The 20136-nt window shown below is 37.5% G+C and overlaps 1 protein-coding gene across 4 annotated transcripts in view; it reads right to left on the reverse strand.

Moving 5' to 3' along the window:
- Window positions 1–533: 533 nt before the first annotated feature.
- LOC102693938 (multidrug resistance-associated protein 1-like) overlaps window positions 534–20136 on the reverse strand; it is a 187280-nt gene continuing 167677 nt past the window's right edge. For 2 of the 4 annotated variants that reach the window (XM_069190220.1, XM_069190223.1), the window contains 4 exons: window positions 18511–18677; window positions 8816–9010; window positions 1790–1905; window positions 534–1015 (listed from right to left, as the gene is read on the reverse strand). In XM_069190220.1, coding sequence (XP_069046321.1) covers window positions 951–1015; window positions 1790–1905; window positions 8816–9010; window positions 18511–18677 — 543 coding nt within the window. In that variant the 3' untranslated portion in view covers window positions 534–950. Of the gene's footprint in view, window positions 1016–1789; window positions 1906–8815; window positions 9011–18510; window positions 18678–19136; window positions 19268–20136 lie in introns of those variants that run through there. The other 2 variants (XM_069190221.1, XM_069190222.1) reach the window with 2 other exon arrangements.

Consider the following 20136-nt stretch of genomic DNA (forward strand, 5'->3'; position numbering starts at 1 on the left):
TATAAAACAGAAACCTATTCATATATACTTTTACCTGGGGGACACCCATAGGGAGCAATATATCAATTGTTAAGGTCTTAAAGAGTGTTGTCTAATATGCTGGTTCATGTCTTTTTATTTACTGGTATTCCCATATGTTTGTGTCCTAAAACCCACTTCATTCATATAGGCATGACAGGAAATCAGACCAAGACAAATATTATTGTACTGTAATGGCGAGAGTCACTTCAAAACTGCTGTCAGAGTAAAAACATGCTCTAAATTCCTGCATTGACTGTTGGTTAGATATTTAAATAAGGTCTCTCAATACAATCCGCAAACATTGTGTCATGAAGGTTATAGTAGTTCAGTTTGGCAGCTGCGTCAGCATGCGTAGGCTGCAAAGGAACAAGTAATAGGTTTATTCCATGCTGAAAAGAGAAGAAAGAAAACACAAGGTTTTGGCCGTGGAGCCTTCTTCAGGTGTGAGCATTTTTCTTGGCTCACACCTGAAGAAGGCTCCATGGCCGAAACATTGTGTTTTCTTTTTTATCTTTTCAGCATGGAGTAAACCTGTCATGAATGTTAATTTAATTAGTTATAATTAGTTGATCATTTTATTTATTATTTCATTATTAGATCCATTTCCTTTAAATACTTCACTCGCCTTTCACTCAAGGCTCTGTCATTGGATTGCTACCTCATTTTTTTTGGGGGGGGGCAGTTATCGTCTTCTGTATTTTTTCTTCTTCCTTGGTTGTTTCAGTGTTTCCCTTGTTACTAACCACTACCACTTTGCAGCACTGAGTGTTGGGTTTTGTGTTGCATGTCTTTGTTTTCTTTTTTGGACACCTTTTTGTTGCTGTGTTCTCCACTTTACCGTTGCCTGAGACCTGCTTGGGAGTTTTCAGACATGACCTTTTTTCCACCTCCATTACAGATTGACAGAAGGAGAGCTTAGTGGAAGCCAGTTAACTGTCCCAGGTACTGGCACGGCATGGTGGTGCTTCAGGTGCAGGACGTGTGCACCATGGAGCTGGCAAGGTTAAAAGACACAGGAGACAGATACTACAGATATTAATTTCCACCAACAGTCTTCCTGACATACAGAGTCTGCACCCCCTACAACCTCACTCGCTTCTTCAAATACATCCTCCCTTGATGCCAACACTGCATTATGCTACCAAGCATCTAATCTTTGTCCTCCTCAGCCCTATTCAGGTGATCCAGAAGGGTGTAAGTGTTTTTGATATCATGTGAAATAATTTTTGCTGTTCTTTTCCCACTGATCAGGGGAAGATGGCTTAAATAGTTTTACAACTTTTAGATGAAGCCTTGGCCTGGGCCAAGACTTGGTAAGTAAATCTTAAATTTTAACCACCCATTTGTTGAAATAACCTACTGTACCTAGCTGAGAAGCCTGTTTGTTATCCATGACCTTTTTGCATAAACAAGCATTTTATATTCCCCTTCCTAATAGAAAAAAATAACTTTTTTGTTTCCAATTGTATTCCCTTGTCCTTGTTTTCAAAAATCATTTGAAATCTATCTTTTCAACTAATATGAAAGGGCAACCTTTCATATTAGTTGCACAAATTTCTTCAGCAATTTTTTAGACAGTCATTAATTTGTATGTAAATATCACTAACAATCTCTGAAACTTAAGTTAACCCACAGAGAACAAAAAAGATAAAGGACTTTTAATTTTAAAACAATAATTGTAAGCAATTAGGAAGAAATCGCCCTTTTTGATGTGATAAAATCCTGACACAGCACTGGCTTCAACTCCAGCGGTTAACAGAGTCCTTACTGTTGTTATGGATAATTCCCGCTTCAGTGGCCATGTGGAAGAACAATCCCCTCTGCTGGATAAGGCTACTAGGAGAGTCGAACTCCATGACCCTGCCCCCATCCAAAACCAGCACCCTGCAACAGCATAGAAGAAAGACATTATTTAAACACATTTCTTGTCTACCAAAATCAGGGCTTAATCAGGAGAGTGCCCCACTCTCCCTCACCTATACACTTTCAGGATAGTCAGGTGAAATAACTTTCTAGACAGTAGTAAAATACAGATGCAGCCATTCAAAATGGGTGAGGTATTTCACGGCATACCGCGACACGCCCACCGGGGTATCACGCGGTATCACGTGTGTCACGTGACTAGCTATCCGGCGTCGCCTTGTAAAACCGCCAGGGGGAGCTTAACCTCTCATGTACAAGAAAAAAATACACACCAGTATTGCATTTCTCCCTAAACATTGTAAGCTTCGAATGAAACCACTAAATAAAGACATAAATATAGAAATCTTAAGATTTGTTTTATTTAATGTTGGTAGCAGGATGAACTGTCAGAGTGTATATTTTGTCGCAAAGTTGCTACAAGATGTTAACAGTGAAAAAGGTATTTAGAAATGAGTTATATCAAGATGAAAAAGAAAACATACACGAAACATGGTTTCATTACGACCAGAATCGGTCTTGAGATATTTTTAACTTGATTTACAGTATTTGAGACGTATGTCTTAACACCGATACTACAGTGCTTACGTACTGCTCACGTATATGTTTCTAGGTTTATATTATGCATTTCATACGGTCAAATTACTTTTGAGCAACTAATAAGAAGCGCTAAACGGTATGCGTTTTACTTTCGTTTTGTGCTGGAACCCGTGGATTGATTAGAGATATCAAGTACATACAAGTCATTTTTTAAATGTTGTAGTTCGTCTTGAAAAAATGTTACGAGTACATCAACAATTAGGTTCTGTTTCCATATTGCGGATTTTGGTTACGTAATATTATTTTCTAGATTTCACGTTGTGAATATGATGGGATGTCTCTAAAAATCCATCCTCTGTAAAATGTCTTCTCTAGTTGTCCTGCATATGTATTCGCTAATGAAGCTGTGTGTTCTGAGCCTGGATCTCTACATTTCTGTATGAACCAGCTTAGAGGGCTAAAGACAGCTTGTGTTTAAATTGGGTGTAAGGCAATTTATGCTTCTAAAGTCATGGTCAGCATTTATTTTTGTACTGTGCTGTACTATAGATCGTAAACTTGTTCTGTGCCAAGTCACATTATTTTATAGCGTTTTTATAGCGTTATCAAATACGGTGTTACTGTAGTTTACTGAGTCCCATGTCACATGGTCTGTGATTGAAACCTGTAAAACCGGTTTAATTCGTCACAGCCAGCACTCTTCAGGTGTGAGCGTTTTCTGCTCAGAATGAAACGCTAAAATGTTTGTGTATATTCTAATGGTAGTGGGGGCGGGGTGTGTGGGAACAGGTTTGGTTGAAATTGCATTGCAAAATCTATGTTCTTCACACCTGAAACATTTTCTCTGAAAGCATTTTTTTCGCAGTTTAACCAATCTTGTTACAGCATGTTACAGTTTACTATTATTAACCATATTAATTTTAAGTGCTTAACGTAACATCTTGTAAAAATATATTTTCATTGTTCAAATATACTTTAAGTCTGACTATCATATAATAAGTTAAATACAAATCTAAAGAAAAAAATAGGGTTAAATATAATTCAAAATATTTTGCTAACAATGTTAACTGTTTATGAATAATAAAATGTATTAACTAAGGAGTAGGATGGCATAGTTGTTAGTATGTTTTTTTGTTTTGTTTCTTTTTCATAAATACAACAGTAGTACCTGATGTCTCAGTGGCTTTCAAAATTAAATTATGCATGCAAACCTGTGAACTAGAAAGATAACTAAGATATCCATCCATTATATTCCATAATATCCATGAAATATATGGCGCTGAAATACAGTATGTGTGACGCCTAAAAGACACCAAGGGATTGGGTGAGCTCCCATCACACAAAAAAACTGCGAACCTGCACTACAGCGACCATAGTACAGTTTGGAGACCAAGGCGTTTTATGGGAAGAGCTTCTGCCGCCCCAGCTTCCAAAGAGCGAAGGGTAAGCAAATACAGCAGACTTCATCTGAAATACGTGATTACAGCGCATATTACAAGGTATTATTGCTGTTTTGAATTTTAAATTCAATTATAATTATTTCTTCGTAGCCTGTTCTTCAAGAAAACGATCTACCACCAGGACAGTAAAAAAGAAAGCGGTTAAGACGGAAAAAAAGAAAAGTTTATTTTGACTTCTGTTCCACGACTGATGAATACTACTGTGTGACTTTATTTCTTACGTGAATTATGTTATTTTGCCACAGGCCGTGGGTCTCTGCTCTCGGCCACTGGCCAGGGTGCCAACCTGTAGAAGCAGCACCTGTATGGAGACATTTCGGCAGCAGCGGGAGCATTACGATGCATTACTGGGGAGGATTGGGAGGCTAGAGTTCCAGCAGTCAAACAGTTGAGCAGCTGTCTCCCGAAAAGTGCCTCTCCCCGCCGCGCAGGCTGCAATGCCTGGCGGAAGCTCTGCCCCCCGCAGAGCACACACCGCCTCAGGTCACTCCATTCCGGCCTCTCAGTTCACCACCGCGCAGGAATCTGTTGATGGTGTCCCTGCCGGCTATCTCCCCCCAGGAAGCACAGCGGAATTCACAAATGCCAGTGGGACGAATAATTCTCCCAGATGTCCAACTGCTACCCATCACCCAGGAGATGGAGGGGGGGTTGTACTTGCAGTGCATCGGCATAGACGGGAAAGCAAGAGCCGACCGCTTCGCCGCCCACGTGTTTCGAAATCTTGTGACTTTTGAAATTTACTGGGGGTGGACCACGTCTGTATTTTGATGGGTCCAGAGGCAAAAGTGTGTCTCACTGGATATCACTCCAGCGCTTTGTCATTAAAATTGGATTTCCAATAACGCCGTAGCGAATTAACGCTATAACTATAATCAAATTTGATTAATAGGGAATATAATATGGAATCACGTATCTAAAGAAATTAATAACGATATAATTATATTCATGTACTGCAACACAGTCTTTCCCTCTGAATCGCTCCAGAAGCAGGAACTGGTATCGTGTGGGGATCCCTTTAGATTTCCCTTCAGATTTAAAAGGTTATTAATAATTTCTTCAGTGTCGCATCTTCCCAGTTTAGCTGATCTTTTGCTGCCTATGCATGCTTACACAGCTCCCTGGGTAAACAATCATACTTGACTGAGAAAGTTTTATAGAACTTAACATTTTTATTATCAACAAATTGTAAATATGACATTTACATTGGAGTTATTAATTTTTCACTGGAATGTATGGAGGACTGTCAGCTGTCAATGAGAGCAGACCCCCCCCCCTTAGGCTGCGCAAACGATTGAAAATTTTTTATAAAGAAATAAAAAATTAGATATGATGATATTGTAACACTATGGGGTTCACATGGGCACCCTCGCTGCTGCCGTATCAGGACAGCCCTCCACTGTCAGGGACTCAAACCCAAGCCTCCGGTATCACTCACCAGGGATCCAGCCTCTTGAGCACAAAGGAGAATCTCCACTCAGCTCAGCCTGGTCCCTGCTAGAACCAGGGAAGGGCAGTGACGTCACCGCGCTGGTAAGCCAACTCTCAAGAGCAATGGGGGCTGTATGCGTTACAATATTGTAACGCAACGGGGGCTCAGGCGGGCGCCCTTGCCGCATCTGGTCAGCCCCATGCCGACTGGAGGCTCGAACCCGGGACTTCCGCGTCTCTCTGCAGCGACCTAGCCCCGTGAGCTAAAGAGAGATCCCTCCACAGCCCAGTAGCTGGGGTCCTGCTATCACAGGGAAGGGCGGTGACGTCACCTGCTCTGGTACGCCGGCTCTTACACACAGTGCTTGTCGGCCGTAAGCGTTACAATATAAACATTTATTGTCAAACTAAATCAACAATTGATTTAAAGACAATCTGTCAAAGTGCAATGAAATACAATATTGTTGTTGTTGTTGTTATGGTTGTTTTTATCCTGTAAAGCGCTTTGAGAAGCCACCTTTAAAGGCGCTATATAAAGGTGCTGATTCTTATTCAATGTGTTTTCTTTCTTCTTTTTTTCAGCATGGAATAAACCTATTACTTGATTCTTATGGAAGCACGTCTCTTCCTGTTAAAAAGAGGAAACACTTTACACTTTAACTCTTCAGTTCACATTTCACATTGAAAACAGTCACAATGTGACACAAAGCAAGTGTTTTCGTAACTCTAGGAGGTTTCATGAAAAAGCTACAGGCATGCCAATTGTAATCGTTTTTATTTTTAAATATGCTTGAGCAAAGTTATCTATACAAAAAAGATGCATTTAATACCACTTGACAGCCGGCTGGCTATGCCGATAAATAGATAAAAACCGGTTTAACAACTCGAAAGCAAATTGTGTTTTTGTTAACACAAGTTTATCAGTGAAAAGCCCACGGGCATTCTCAAAGCCCTTGTTAGTTTGGAGACATGGAAGTTCTGACAACAATTGATTTAAAGACGATCTGTCAAAGTGCAGTGAAATAATTGTTGTTATTGTTGTTTTTATCCCGTAAAGCGCTTTGAGAAGCCACCTTAAAAGGTGCTATATACAATAAAGTTCATTATTATTACTATTGTTAATTTGCTGGACAGAGAGGTGAACATTATTATGCAGAAGACAAAGGTAGCGATTTATTGTATTGTGCATTGCGATGCTGTAATACAGTTTAAAATAATTAAAAGTCTTAACAGTATCAACTTGAATTCTTTTCTCCATTAATGTAACTACCAAGTGGTATTGAATAAATACAGCTTTTCAGTATAGATCACACTTTTCTGAAATGCATTAAAAAAACTCCCATCTTCTTTAAAACACAATAGGCCAGGAAATGTGCTTGGTGAATTAGCAGGTTAAAGCGATTCCATTGAGGAGCTGGGCGCAAGAATTTTTTATTCAATGCTGGTAGCAGGATGAACTAAGGACTCAGCATTTGTCAGGTTGAGCTCAGTGTATATTTTGTCACAGAGTTGGTGCAAGATATAAACAGTGAAAACAGGTATTTATAAATTACCCATTTCAAGAAGAAGATTTTCAGAATAATTATAAATCAAGCAGGATAGGGAAAGCACAGAAAATAAGTAGTTGGACTGATTAGATCCAGAGAATTGGAAAGGCTGACTCCTTAAATTATAAAATATTTTTTCCTCACTGAGATCCTGGCATTTCATAGTGGGCTTCAATTACTGTGTATATAGTAGTTACACAATGCCTTTAGTTCCATCCATTTTCTAATCTCTTCATCTTTTACAGAGTATCTGGAGTCTAAACCAGCGAGAAACGGATGCAAGGCAGAATACACCCCCACTCTGACATAGGGCAGTGGGCGGTGCGGTATGTTCACAGCCTGTGAATGGGAAAAACGTCCTGCTGATCTGTTTTTTAACTATCTATACCAATTTTATACAGCTTTTAAAGTCATGAAATTTTTTAGTTAGGCAAGAACACATCATTGTATCTTATTTTAAATTTTGTTTTTAAAAATAAAAAATATGTTTGCCGATAATGTTGATAAGCTGTTCCCCGATTACTGGCAATTGTAAAAAATAACCCTTCCCCACTCCCTCGTTTAATTTGAAGATTTCCATGAAGAAATCCTTAAACACAAAACCATCACGTATAATAATTCATCCAGCTGATTCCCTGTTGAATGACGCTGACGGACCGGGTTCAATTGCAGGCGGTATACTATATAGTACAGTTTAAACTTTTTTTAACCAAGTTAAATTGTTGACTGATTACTGGCTGCTGACATTTGGATTAAGACAGAATATAGATTTTCTCAATTCGCATGTAAACCTGAAAGAGACACATCATGTTCACAATAAGCTATAATAGAGGACTATTTTTATGCATTTGGCTATATGAGAATCAAACTGAAAGTAATGCTTGCTACATTACCGTGCACTACAAAAATGTTTCCAAAACGTCCACTTGTGATACTTTAGCTGCTTAGTTACAAAATTCCATATTAATATAACTATCAAGAGATGTTAAATCACTACAATATTTATATTTTACTATAACAGCACGTGGTGCTCTTATTATGTATTCTTAAAAAAGGATAAAATGTTATAACTTTTTAGTTATACAGAATTTAAGCTTAATATTGTTAGAACAAGCACATTAAAACCAGAATCTACTGTGAGTTACCAAGTTAAAGACTTTGATGCATAAAATATTTATGCAGAATTAAATTATTTATGAAGAAGGTGGAAGGTTATGCACTTTTGTCCAACTGAGCAATCTTGGTTTTATAAAATATACCAACTTTTTAATGTTTAATGTTTAACATGCTGTAATACACAGTTTAAAATTACTAAAAGAATAAAGAGTACATAACTTAAATTCTTAATTGGAAAAAGATTTTCGTTAAGCAGTGTCCAGGATATAAAATGGGGCGTTTTCTGTACATGAGACGTTAAGCTTTATTAGCTCCACCTGGTGGTTTTACAACCAGATACTATTCCACATACTATTATCCTATTAAAAAAAAAACATGCAGTATGTTGCACTGCGTCCACTGTTGTTTGAACACAGCGTACCTCTCTCAATTTGAATGGCTGGATCTGTATGTATACACATTGGCCGGAATGGTGCAACAGCTGTTAAGATTGTGTCCTTGTAGCTCTTAAGCACTGTATCCAAAACCCTTGCATATCCGCATGGAGTTTGTGTTTCTCCCTTTAGTCATGTGGGTTTCCTCTGGGAGATCTGGTTTCCTCCCACAGTTAATTGGGTTAAGTGTTAATTGACTGTTAATAGGTTAATTGACTTCTATGAAAAATGTCTGTGGCCTGAATGTGTGAGTTTGTGTCTGTGTGTACCCTGAGATGGACTGATGTCCCCATTCTTACTACAAATTATTTTGAAACAACACAATACTGTGGTAAGGAGTATTTACCTGTCCGAGTCCATGATAGTATGCAGTCTGTGTGCTATGGTCAGGATGGTACAGTCAGCAAATTCCTTCCGTATGGTCTGCTGAACCAAGCTGTCTGTTTCAATGTCAATGGAAGCTGTAGCTTCATCCAGAACCAGGAGTTTTGACTTCCGCAGCAAGGCACGTGCTAGACAGACTAGCTGTCGCTGTCCAACACTGTAACAGTAGGAGATAAAACATGACCATAAGTTTTGTATGTTCTAAATTAGTGTCCCTGCTCTGGACATCTTTTTTTATACAGTGCCTTATAATAATAATAATAATAATAATAATAATAATAATAATAATAATAATAATAATGTGTTATAGCCTGCAGTGATTTGGTTTCACCTGAGGGCACCATTCATGACGCCTGTTTAAGCATAACAATCAGTGACTGGCTTGATACTCCAGGAAGAAAGAAACTGTACTGATCTCAGATCCATTTTATGTCATTCTGATTTCAAAACTTGTTAACTGACGGTACTTTTGTCTTGTTTTGACAGTCATTTTATTATGTTATTTGCCTAATACAGTACTATTTTTGCTTGTAGTGCTGTGCACTACAATATGGTTTTTAAGAATATTTTGATTCATATTTTTATTCATTTTGTAAAAACTATTTTAGTTATTTTTTATTTTTTAATGTCCTTTTTGACATTTGTTTTGCTTCATGTCCTTTACTATAGTTTTATGTTTTATCATTATTATGTTTTTTTAGTAAGGGCCATGCCAAAGGTTGAGTTGGAGTTGGAAGTGTTGGAGTTGGAACTTGAGGCTTGCGTCAGGCGAGAGCCCCGACTTTATGATTTTCCAAACAAAACCTGAATGGAGCTTAGTATTTGAACCTTGCTAGAGAGAGCTTGCTATTCTGAATTTTTAGGGAACATGGTTTTCCTGGGTAAAATATACCTTGGTTAAAGATGTCTTTCCTACTTTCAGGTGCAGTTTTAGAATAGAGAGATAGGCCTCCCATTTATTTTGAGGAATCTGGAGTGCACACAGAAACAGAGAGATTTAACTGCAGGTTGTACTGCATTTATTTAGAAGACAGTTATATCTTATTTGGCCTCTGTAGGCATTATTTAAGAGTTTTATACTTAGTAGAAGTCTGGGGGGGTCTCTGAATGATTAGAATATTAAGCTCCTGAAACACCTTGTCTGTAAATTGGATTCTAAAAGGCTGAACAAGCTCATCAGGAGAGCTCTGCCATTGGGTCTGACCTGGACCCCTTGGAGGTAGTGGGTGAGAGGAGAATGGTGTCCAAACTAGAGGCCATCATGGACAACATCTCCCATCCCCTCTATGACAGGCTTGTAGAAATGAAGAGCATGTTCAGCAATAGAATGATTCATCCATGGAGTGACAGAGAGCGCTACAGGTCATTCTTGCCTTCTGCCATAAGACTGTACAACGCATCCACCTTGCGTCTGGGCAGAGGCAACATCGACAGTGACCTATTTCTGGACTGAACACATCTACACATCTACTGCTACATCTGTTCTTTTTCTTTTCCCGTTTACTACCGTTTTTTGTGCAATATATGCCAGGGACCCGTGCAATACATTTATATTTATATTTATATTTATATCTATATCTATATTTACATCTATATATTCATATGTGCAATACGATTTTTCTGTGTACTGTTCTGTTCTAGTTTGTTCTTTGTGTGTCCTGGACTGTGAGTAACTCTTTTAGTGCACTCCTCACTATACTGATTGTATTGTATGTATTGTATTATTATTATTATTATTATTATTGTATCATTCATTACACTGTGGCTGTGTTGTCTGTGTTAAGCTGCTGTTGCACTGCAATTTCCCTCACGGGATCAATAAAGTATCTATCTATCTAAATACTAATTAGGTAGAATAACTTTGTGTGTTTTTTTGTTGTCTGTAGCATAGTGTTTGTCTTTTCTTTGCTAATAAATATTTGTTTAACCAAGTGTGCCTGGATTATTCACTAAAGTTATGCCAGAGAATAAAGAATTCACATGCCTCTAATTATACCAACCGTTCTTGTATATTCTGGTGATACTATTAACAAGTTTGGGGTTATGAATAAATATTTTAATTACTGACTAAAGCATTCGGTCCATTCCTGAAATTCACCATTTTCATCGTAAATTGTGTAGATGAGACTGCTATCTGTCCTGGATAAAATGGTTAGAAAACAGATACACTGGTGGATTTACACTTGTAAAAACGTTCCAATTTTAATGCGATATTGGAAGATATTAATAATAATATAAATAATTAATAATATTAATTAATAATAATATGTATGACTTTGGACAATCTGTAAGCTGAAGAGTTATATCGGAGACACAATGAGTCTTTTCCTTTCAGCTTGAAATTAATTTTTACGTATTCCACTGCAGCCACTTTATGTTAGACAGCTCCAATCTTCTAGTATGCTTGGGGGATGGGGATTAAAAACATTCATGTTCTCATAGCGGGGTATTGGGGACCCCACCCTCCTGGACAGACAAAGATGATAAGAGTGTTAAAAATTCAAAGAGGTGCCTGTATATGGCAGAGTAATTTTTAAATTACTGAGTGGCTATGAACAGTAGCAGCACCTGTGTTGATGTTAGTCGTTTTATTATAATAATAATGACAATATAACAAATCGAATTCCAAAAAAACTATTTTAACTATTTTAGCTTAATATGGCAAATATAAAGTCAAATCAGTCAGGATCTCTGAGTCTAAGAAAAGATTTCGCATAAAAACTGTGAAAGAAGCAGACCTTAAAGTTAGATTAGTTATCTGCGTAGATGTCCGAACAATTCAATTAAAGAAGCTGCAAAACAGTCGGGCAGACAGATTTTAAATTCTTCAAGCAAAATCAGCTCTTTAAGGTTTGTCAAAATCAGATTCTTTGAAATCAGTACACACTTTCTCAAAAGATACCGTACCCATTTCTCTCATCCAAAAAAATGTCTGATTTTTTTTTATTTCGGAACCTTGGATAGTATGCCTCAGGGATTCATAGTGTAATCCAAATAAAAGAGCTGCTGAACAAACCATAATCTTGAAATGCAGGTCTGAAGTAGAGTTAACAGCTACTGTTTTAAAAGGTTTTGGATTTGTGTAAAACATTAAGCTTTTAAAGTCATGAAAGGCATATGTGGTGTATGTGGCAAGGTATACAGGCCCTCACAGACTACAAGAGGAAGAACATCTGTGCACCTGCCCATGATGCCTCCCTGCCTAACGAGCTCAACACCTTCAATGCTTGGTTTGAAACCAACAACACCGAACCTGTCATCAGAACTGCACCCTCCGCAGCTGACCATCTGGTCTCACTGTCTGCAGATGAGGTGAGGAGATCTCTGCTAAAAGTGAACATACGCAAGGCTGCAGGATCCGACGGCATACCCAGTTGGATCCTCAGAGCCTGCGCCAATCAACTGGCGGGTGTATTCACAGACATTTTCAACATGTCTCTGGCCCAAGCCGAAGTCCCCACCTGATTTAAGACAACCACCATCATCCCAATACCAAAGAAGACCACATTGACATGTCTTAATGACTACCGACCGGTGGCACTAACACCTGTCATCATGAAGTGCTTTGAGAGGCTGGTCATGAAGCACATTAAGGACACCATTCCAAACACACTGGACCCGTACCAGTTTGCCTACCGGTCCAACAGATCCATGGATGACGCAATCTCCATTGTCATACACACTGCCCTATCCCATCTGGACAAAAAAAAAACATACGCAAGACTAATATTCATCGACTTCAGCTCAGCTTTTTACACTATCATCCCAGAGAAACTAGTCAAGAAACTCAGTGCACTGGGTCTCAACACCACCCTCTGCAACTGGATCCAGGACTTTCTGACAGGCAGACCTCAGGCTGTCAGGCTTGGAAACCACACCTCCGGCACACTAACCCTGAACACTGGGGTCCCCCAGGGGTGTGTGCTTAGTCCATTGCTCTACTCCCTCTATACCCACGACTATAAGGCCAAACACAACACCAACTCCACCATTAAGTTTGCCGATTACACCACAGTTGTAAGTCTGATCACAGACAATGATGAGAAGGCCTACAGAGAGGAGGTCAATCTCCTTACAACGTGGTGTGATGACAACAACCTCAACACCCTCAACATGAAGTGGAAAGGGTCAGTAACTTTAAATTCCTTGGTGTCCATATCACAATGGACCTCACATGGTCTCTCAACGCCACCTGTCTGATCAAGAAAGGGCAACAGCGCCTGTACTTCCTAAGACGGTTGAAGAAGGCTAATATATGTCCCTAGATCCTCAGTAACTTTTACAGATGCACTACAGAAAGCACACTGACAGGCTGCATCACAGTGTGGTATGACAGTATGGTATGACTGCTGACCGCAAAGCCTTCAGCAGGTGGTGAAAATTGCCCAGTCCATCACTGTGGTTGCCCTCCCATCTATACAGGACATTTATGACAGACGGTCTAAGCATCATCAAAGACCCCAGACACCCCAGCAACAGACTGTATGATCCGCTACCATCTGGAAAACAGTACCGGAGCATTCGGGTCTGGACTACCAGACTCAGAAACAGTTTTTACCCCCGCACTATCAAACTATTAAACTCCCAGCCTCTCTCACTCTCACCTCACCTCTCACCTATGATCTGAACGTCACAGTGCCTTCTTTCTTACCAAAAACCCAAACATACATTGAAAATCTACCTCTATCATATGTGTCAAAAGATCACTCCCCATAATTTCTATCCCTTTATTTCATTATGTTGATGCATGTTTTTGCACATAACCTGTTACCTTTTTGTTGTTTTGCACATTGCCTGTTGTTGTTTTTTGCACATTGTCTGTTGTTGTTTTTGCAAATCGCCTGTTGTTGTTTTTTGCACACTGCCTGTTGTCTCTGTCTTTCTTTTGTTATACAATTGTATTGTTGTTGTTTTCTTTCTTTGTACTACTTATGTCCAAGAGCTATCTAAATAGCATTTCCTTATACCATATACAGTACCTGTACCTGATTTTCTTTAAAAAATGTTAAACAAATCTGCATCCCACTTTAACCTTTCCATAACTATAGTGGGGATGTGGCATATTTGGGGGCTTGTTCAAGATCTTTGACTTATATTGTTAATTTATATTGTTAAATATCTATTTATATTTTGTTCCTATGATTCACGTGTGCTGCACTTTGGGTCATTTTAATTTGAAGTGGTCCTTTGTATTACAGGTATTATGGTGCTGCAGTTTGTGTTATGGGTAATTGTGCTGGGCTTTGGAGCAGTCCAAAAAATGTCACAAGGCAGATAGCGAGTTTTAGCTTCTCGATTTACTGGGGATGTATCATATGTTAAACTAAGGAAGGCATACAACCCCCATGGCCCCTGAAAGACAAATGTGATAAAGGTGATAAAAAGGTGTTAAAACACAAACTCTAACAGAGCTGCTTGTGAGAGCAAGGTGACTTTCTGCTCAGTTACTGTACATAAGATCAAAAGTACAGTCAGATAGATTTTAAATTCTTTAAGCAACATTACGCGATTCCATATTATATTCCCTATAAATCAAATTCTAAAAGTATACTTTGTTTACTCGGATAATGAGCGTATTCGCAGAAAAGGTTAAAACATAACTTTTCAAAAAGTATATAAACTTAATATGTCAGGTGGGTGGCTGCGTCAGCATGTGTAGGCTTCAAAGAAATAGGTTTATTCCATGCTGAAAAGAGAAGAAAGAAAACCTCACACCCGAAGAAGGCTCCAAGGCCGAAATGTTGTGTTTTCTTTCTTCTCTTTTCAGCATGGATTAAACCTATTACATAATTATGCATACTACAGTGCTCACTCATTAGAGACAGAATCCCATAGTGTCATGTCCTATCAACTTTACCTAGTTGCTGAAACTATGCTAACGCAATCAATATAAATGGTTCTCTACAGTTCCCGGTGGCAATAACCAAGGTAAAGCACAACATTTTATGTATTCCCTACAGTGTCCATTGGTATTAACTATGATAAAAAAAACAGAATACCATGTCTTCAATATACAAATGACAAATGTGTGTGGTAAAGCACAGGTGATGTAATGTGTTACCTACACTGCCCAGCGTCTAAAATAAGGAATATAATGTCATGTGTTAACTATAGTGTCCATTGACTATGGTACAGCAAAATTGTCATAATATAAATATTAAATGAAATATGAAACCCAATGGAAAAATGATGAAGGATAGAAAATCATGGCTCACTGCATAGAGCATTAGTCACTGTACAGTGACTATAGCAAAGCAGAACACTATATATAAAGTTTTCATTTCAGTACACAGTAACTATGCTAAATAACACAATGTTATGTTTTCACTATGCTACCGAGTAACTACAGTACAGCACAGACTGATGTGTGTATTACGGTTCTTATTATCTTCGGTATAACACAAAATGTTTACTACAGCAAAACAGAATCCCAAGTACTGTAGGTATTATAATCACAAGCTGTTGTGTTCTGTACACATTACAATACTCAAGAACTAAGTGACTAAGGAAACACACAGGATGTTATATATTCCCAGTGGTAATAATTATGGTAAAAAACAGATGATCATGTTTTCTCTATGCTGTTGACTGGCAGGAACTATGGTAAAGTACACATGATATGTTTAAATAGTGTAAAATGAACATGATACAGCACAAAATGTCACATGTTCTATACAATGCCTATAATAATATAATAATAAATTAATAAAATGTATTATTAAAAATAATAAAATGTAAAAAATGTGTACATACGATCTACAATTTTATTTAAAAAGACAAGTATTTATTTGTTAAAATAAAAATGTATACCCTAAGGGGGAATCAAAGATTGACCTCTGGGTTGCCAAGAATGCACTAAATCCACTGTACCAAAGTACCACTTAAAAACACTGTTGAAACAGACAGATTAAAATGTTTCCAATGTAAGCACGAGTGGATGAGTCAAAGAAATTGATGCAGATCTTTACAAAGAAGTGGGTTACGGTTATTCTACTGTACTACTATGGTAATGATACTAATATGAATATTTAATATATATTATTAGCTTCTTTAGATATGCGATTCCATATTACACTCCCTATTACGTGGATTCTAAAAAGTATGTTTTTTACTGCAGTAACATATTCATATTCAAGTATTCATAGAAAAGGTTAAAACATTATAGCTTTTCATAAAGTATATTAACTTAATCAGAATAAGCACGCTACAACTATTCTAAAATAACTACAGTAAGTGACTGAAAAGTGACTATATAGTCAATATAGTACCAATAATATTTAGGTTTTTCAAAGAATGTTTATTTGTTAAAAGATAACTTATGGCGACAGCTGGATTTGAACACTCACCCTCAACCTTCTAAGTCAGTCTTAAGCCATCATGCCACAGACACAGTCACGTGGAAAGCAGTGAAACAGCCATACACATATCAATAGAAAGTCTTATACTACTGTTTGTGCTACAGTACATGAATACAATTATATCGTTATTAATTTCTTAAGAAACGAGATTCCATATATATATATATTAATTCCCACTAATCCAATTCTATAAGTATGCTTTTGTTTACTCCAATAATGAGCGTATTCGCAAAAAAGCTTAAAACTATCAGTTTTCTCACAAAGTATATAAACATACAGTAATATGGTCAGAAGGAGCACATAAAAACGTTTACGAAATAACCACATGCAAGACCTTGATGATAAAAATGTTTAGGGAGAAATGGAATACTGGGGTGTATTTTTTCTTTAAACTAACAATACCAGCCATATACAGTACAGTTAACATAATATGTTTATGTTTCTAAATTAATATCATTTATGAGCATGTGAAAGGCATGGTGAATCGGAGATTCAGTGGACCAGAGTAATACTTTGAGTTTACAGCTTGTCCAAGGTCATTCATTATTAATACTATTAGTAATATCTTTGGTGAAGACTTTGATGCATAAAATATTTCTGCATAATTAAAATATTTATGATAAAGGTGGTATAGTAGGTTGTGTACTTTTGTCCAACTGAGCAATCTTGCTTTCATAAAATATACCAACTTTTTAATGTATAATGATTAACATGGTGTAATACGAAGTAATAAAAAGTTTAAAAGTCTAAAGAGTATAGAACTTAAATTCTTAATTGAATAAAGATTGTCCCACAGCAGTAACCGGGATTTAAAACCGGGTATTTTCTGGTGACAGCTCAAATGCTGTACATGAGAGGTTAAGCTTTATTAGCTCCACCTGGTGGTTTTACAAGGTGATTCCGGATACTATCAACATAATCTAATTTGCATGCATTATGACGCGTTTTGATGTGATACGCTCACCGTGTTGTACCGCAGCGTACCCCGTTCATTTTGAATGGCTACATCTGTACATGAGTAAACAACAACTTGAGTACCTAGTTCACCTTGTAACACGTCTGTTTTTTCCATCATGGTACAGTTCTTCAAATATTGATAAGCCATTCTCTAGTTACTGGCAATTGTAAAGATGATTGTTCTTCCCTCCTTTGTTTAACTTGTGTTTAACTTCTTTAAAGAATTCCTTAATCATGAAACCATCACTTAAACAGATACACACACTCATGTCACAGCCAATTTTCCCAGAAACAATTAACCTACCAGTATGTCTTTGGACTGTGTGGTACTTTGCATTATATCGTACTGTGCAGTAATCAACTATAGTGGGATATGATTGGTATATAAATATACAGTACCAGTCAAATGTTTGAGTACACCTCCTTGAAACCAGATTTTTCATGATTATTTGTGCTTTAAACTGTATAATATTGTCTATAAACACTTAATATTTAACTGCATGATATGTGTACTTATAGTCACAAGTCTGCGAAACCGGCGACTAACTGCCCCTGAAATACAAACTGAGCTCAATGCAACTAGAAGTATAGGTGTTTCACAATCAACTGTTCAGAGGAGGTTGATACAGTACTGTATGATTTTAAAGCCAAATAAAATATATTTTTATAACCAAAATTTAAACTAAAATTGTTTCCTGATTACTTCTTGCTGAAATTTGCATTAAGACAAAATATAGATATTTGTTTTTATGTGGATGTTAGCCTGAAAGAAGCACATCGTGTCCACAACAAGCTATAATTATAAACCATTTTTTATATACGCAACTGAGTCATTTTGGTTTTGTAAAAAAGCCCTACTTTCTTTTTTTTATTAATTTAATATTTTACATACTGTTATATACAGTATATGATTTATAAAACTCTAAACACTATACAACATAAATTCTATAATCGGAAAAAAGATTGTCCCACGGGACTCAACGTTGACAGAGATTTGAAACCAGGCATTTTCTTGTGATATGCCAAGTTAAGCATTCACTGTGCCACCTGGCAGTTTTCAAAATAGTAGTGTAGTTCAACAACAGAATATTTTTTTAAAAGTACAGTACAGGGGAGGGGTGCGGTGTGTGCACCACAATCTGCTGCATTATCCAGTATGCATTCTGAATGGCATCAAATGAGCATAAAAAAGTTACGATGTTCAACAAAATTTTACAAAAGCAAAATAAATGTAATTTGTCAAAATGAACAGTATTCATTTTTATTTTTATAAAACACTGAATCACATAACAAGTGAGGATCTCTTGACACAAGTGTGTCTATTTCTATGTCTTCTTATTACCTCAGGTTTTCACCACCCTCCAGCACCTCATGATGAAGCTGATTGGGTAACAAACGTACAAAGTCCTTCAGGTGACACATCTCCAGGGCCTCCCATAGCTGTGCATCTGAGTACTTTTCCAGTGGATCCAGGTTCAAACGCAGAGACCCCGAGAACATAATAGGGTCCTGAAATAAACAGGGTGTTGGCATTTTGTTGTTCAGAACCTCTTCACTGTTAATGATTTCACAGCAGGCCAAGGAATCATAACCTGCTGCTCAGTTTTTGAGGCTATACAGTTCCATAAACATACACTAAATCTCTTCTTCTGTACTGGTTAAGGTTACACATATCTTGATACTGTAAATCAGATCAAAGAAAACAAAAATTGATTTTTGTTATTCTATATTCTAGAATCTGGGTCCTAATGCCCCAGCATAGTGACGGAGACACTATACTGTAAACAGGCACCATACTTCGGATGAGATGTATGACTCTGAGATGAGATGTAAGATCCTGACTCTCTATGGTCATTTAAAATCCCATGCCTTTTCTTGAAAAGAGTAGGGGTGTAACTCTGGTGTCCTGGCCAAATTTCCCGTTGGTCCTCACCAATCATGGCCTCCCAATAATCCCCATCTATGAATTGGCTTCATTACTCTGCTCTCCTCCCCACTGATAGCTGATGTGTGGTTAGCATTCTGGCATACTATGGCTGCCGTCGCATCACCCAAGTGGATGCTGCAGATTGGTGGTGCTGGAGGGGAGTCCCCATTACCTGTAATTGTAAGTAATTATCAATTATTATTATTAGCATCCCCAGAATGTCCCTGGGCATGCAGCACAAACACATGGATCTGTGCTGTATCATTATCGTCTCATGATTTGTCTACAAACACGACACATGTGGAAGCTACTATTCCAGATGCCCTTAATCGTGCTTGTTTGGAAAGATGGCTTTCTTCCAGACATCTGAAAAAAACCCCATACAAATCTTTAACAGAAATTTTGAAATCCATCTTAATAAAAGACAGCCATTCTCAAATATAATCAATCATGATGTGATATGCCCACCGCGTTGTACCTTAGGGTACCCCACACATTTTGAATGGCTACATCTGTACATGAGTAAACAACAAATTGAGTATCTGGTTCACCTTGTAACACGTCTGTCTTTTCCATCATGGTACAGTTTTTCAAATATTGAGAAGCCATTCTCTAGTTACTGGCAATTGTAAAAATGACCGTTCTTCCCTCCTTTGTTTAACTTGTGTTTAACTTCTGTGAAGAATTCCTTAATCATGAAACCATCACTTAAACAGATACACACACTCATGTCACAGCCAATTTTCCCAGAAACAATTAACCTACCAGTATGTCAAACTGTCAAAAAAAGATGGCTTTCTTACAGACATCTGAAAAAAAACCCATACGAGTCTTTAACAGAAATTTTGAAATCCAACTTAATAAATGATGGCCATTCTCAAATATAATCAAAACATGCTCTTTGATGTTCACATAAATCAATATTCCAGGTGTCCCCATAATTTTTAGGTGCCACTTGTTTATCTCTTAAGCCCCTGTTTACACCATAAATAATATACAGGACTTTAAACTGCATATATACTGTGCAAACTGTCATTCAAA

This window comes from Lepisosteus oculatus, chromosome 5 (genome assembly GCF_040954835.1).
Source record: "Lepisosteus oculatus isolate fLepOcu1 chromosome 5, fLepOcu1.hap2, whole genome shotgun sequence".
NCBI lineage: Eukaryota > Metazoa > Chordata > Actinopteri > Semionotiformes > Lepisosteidae > Lepisosteus > Lepisosteus oculatus.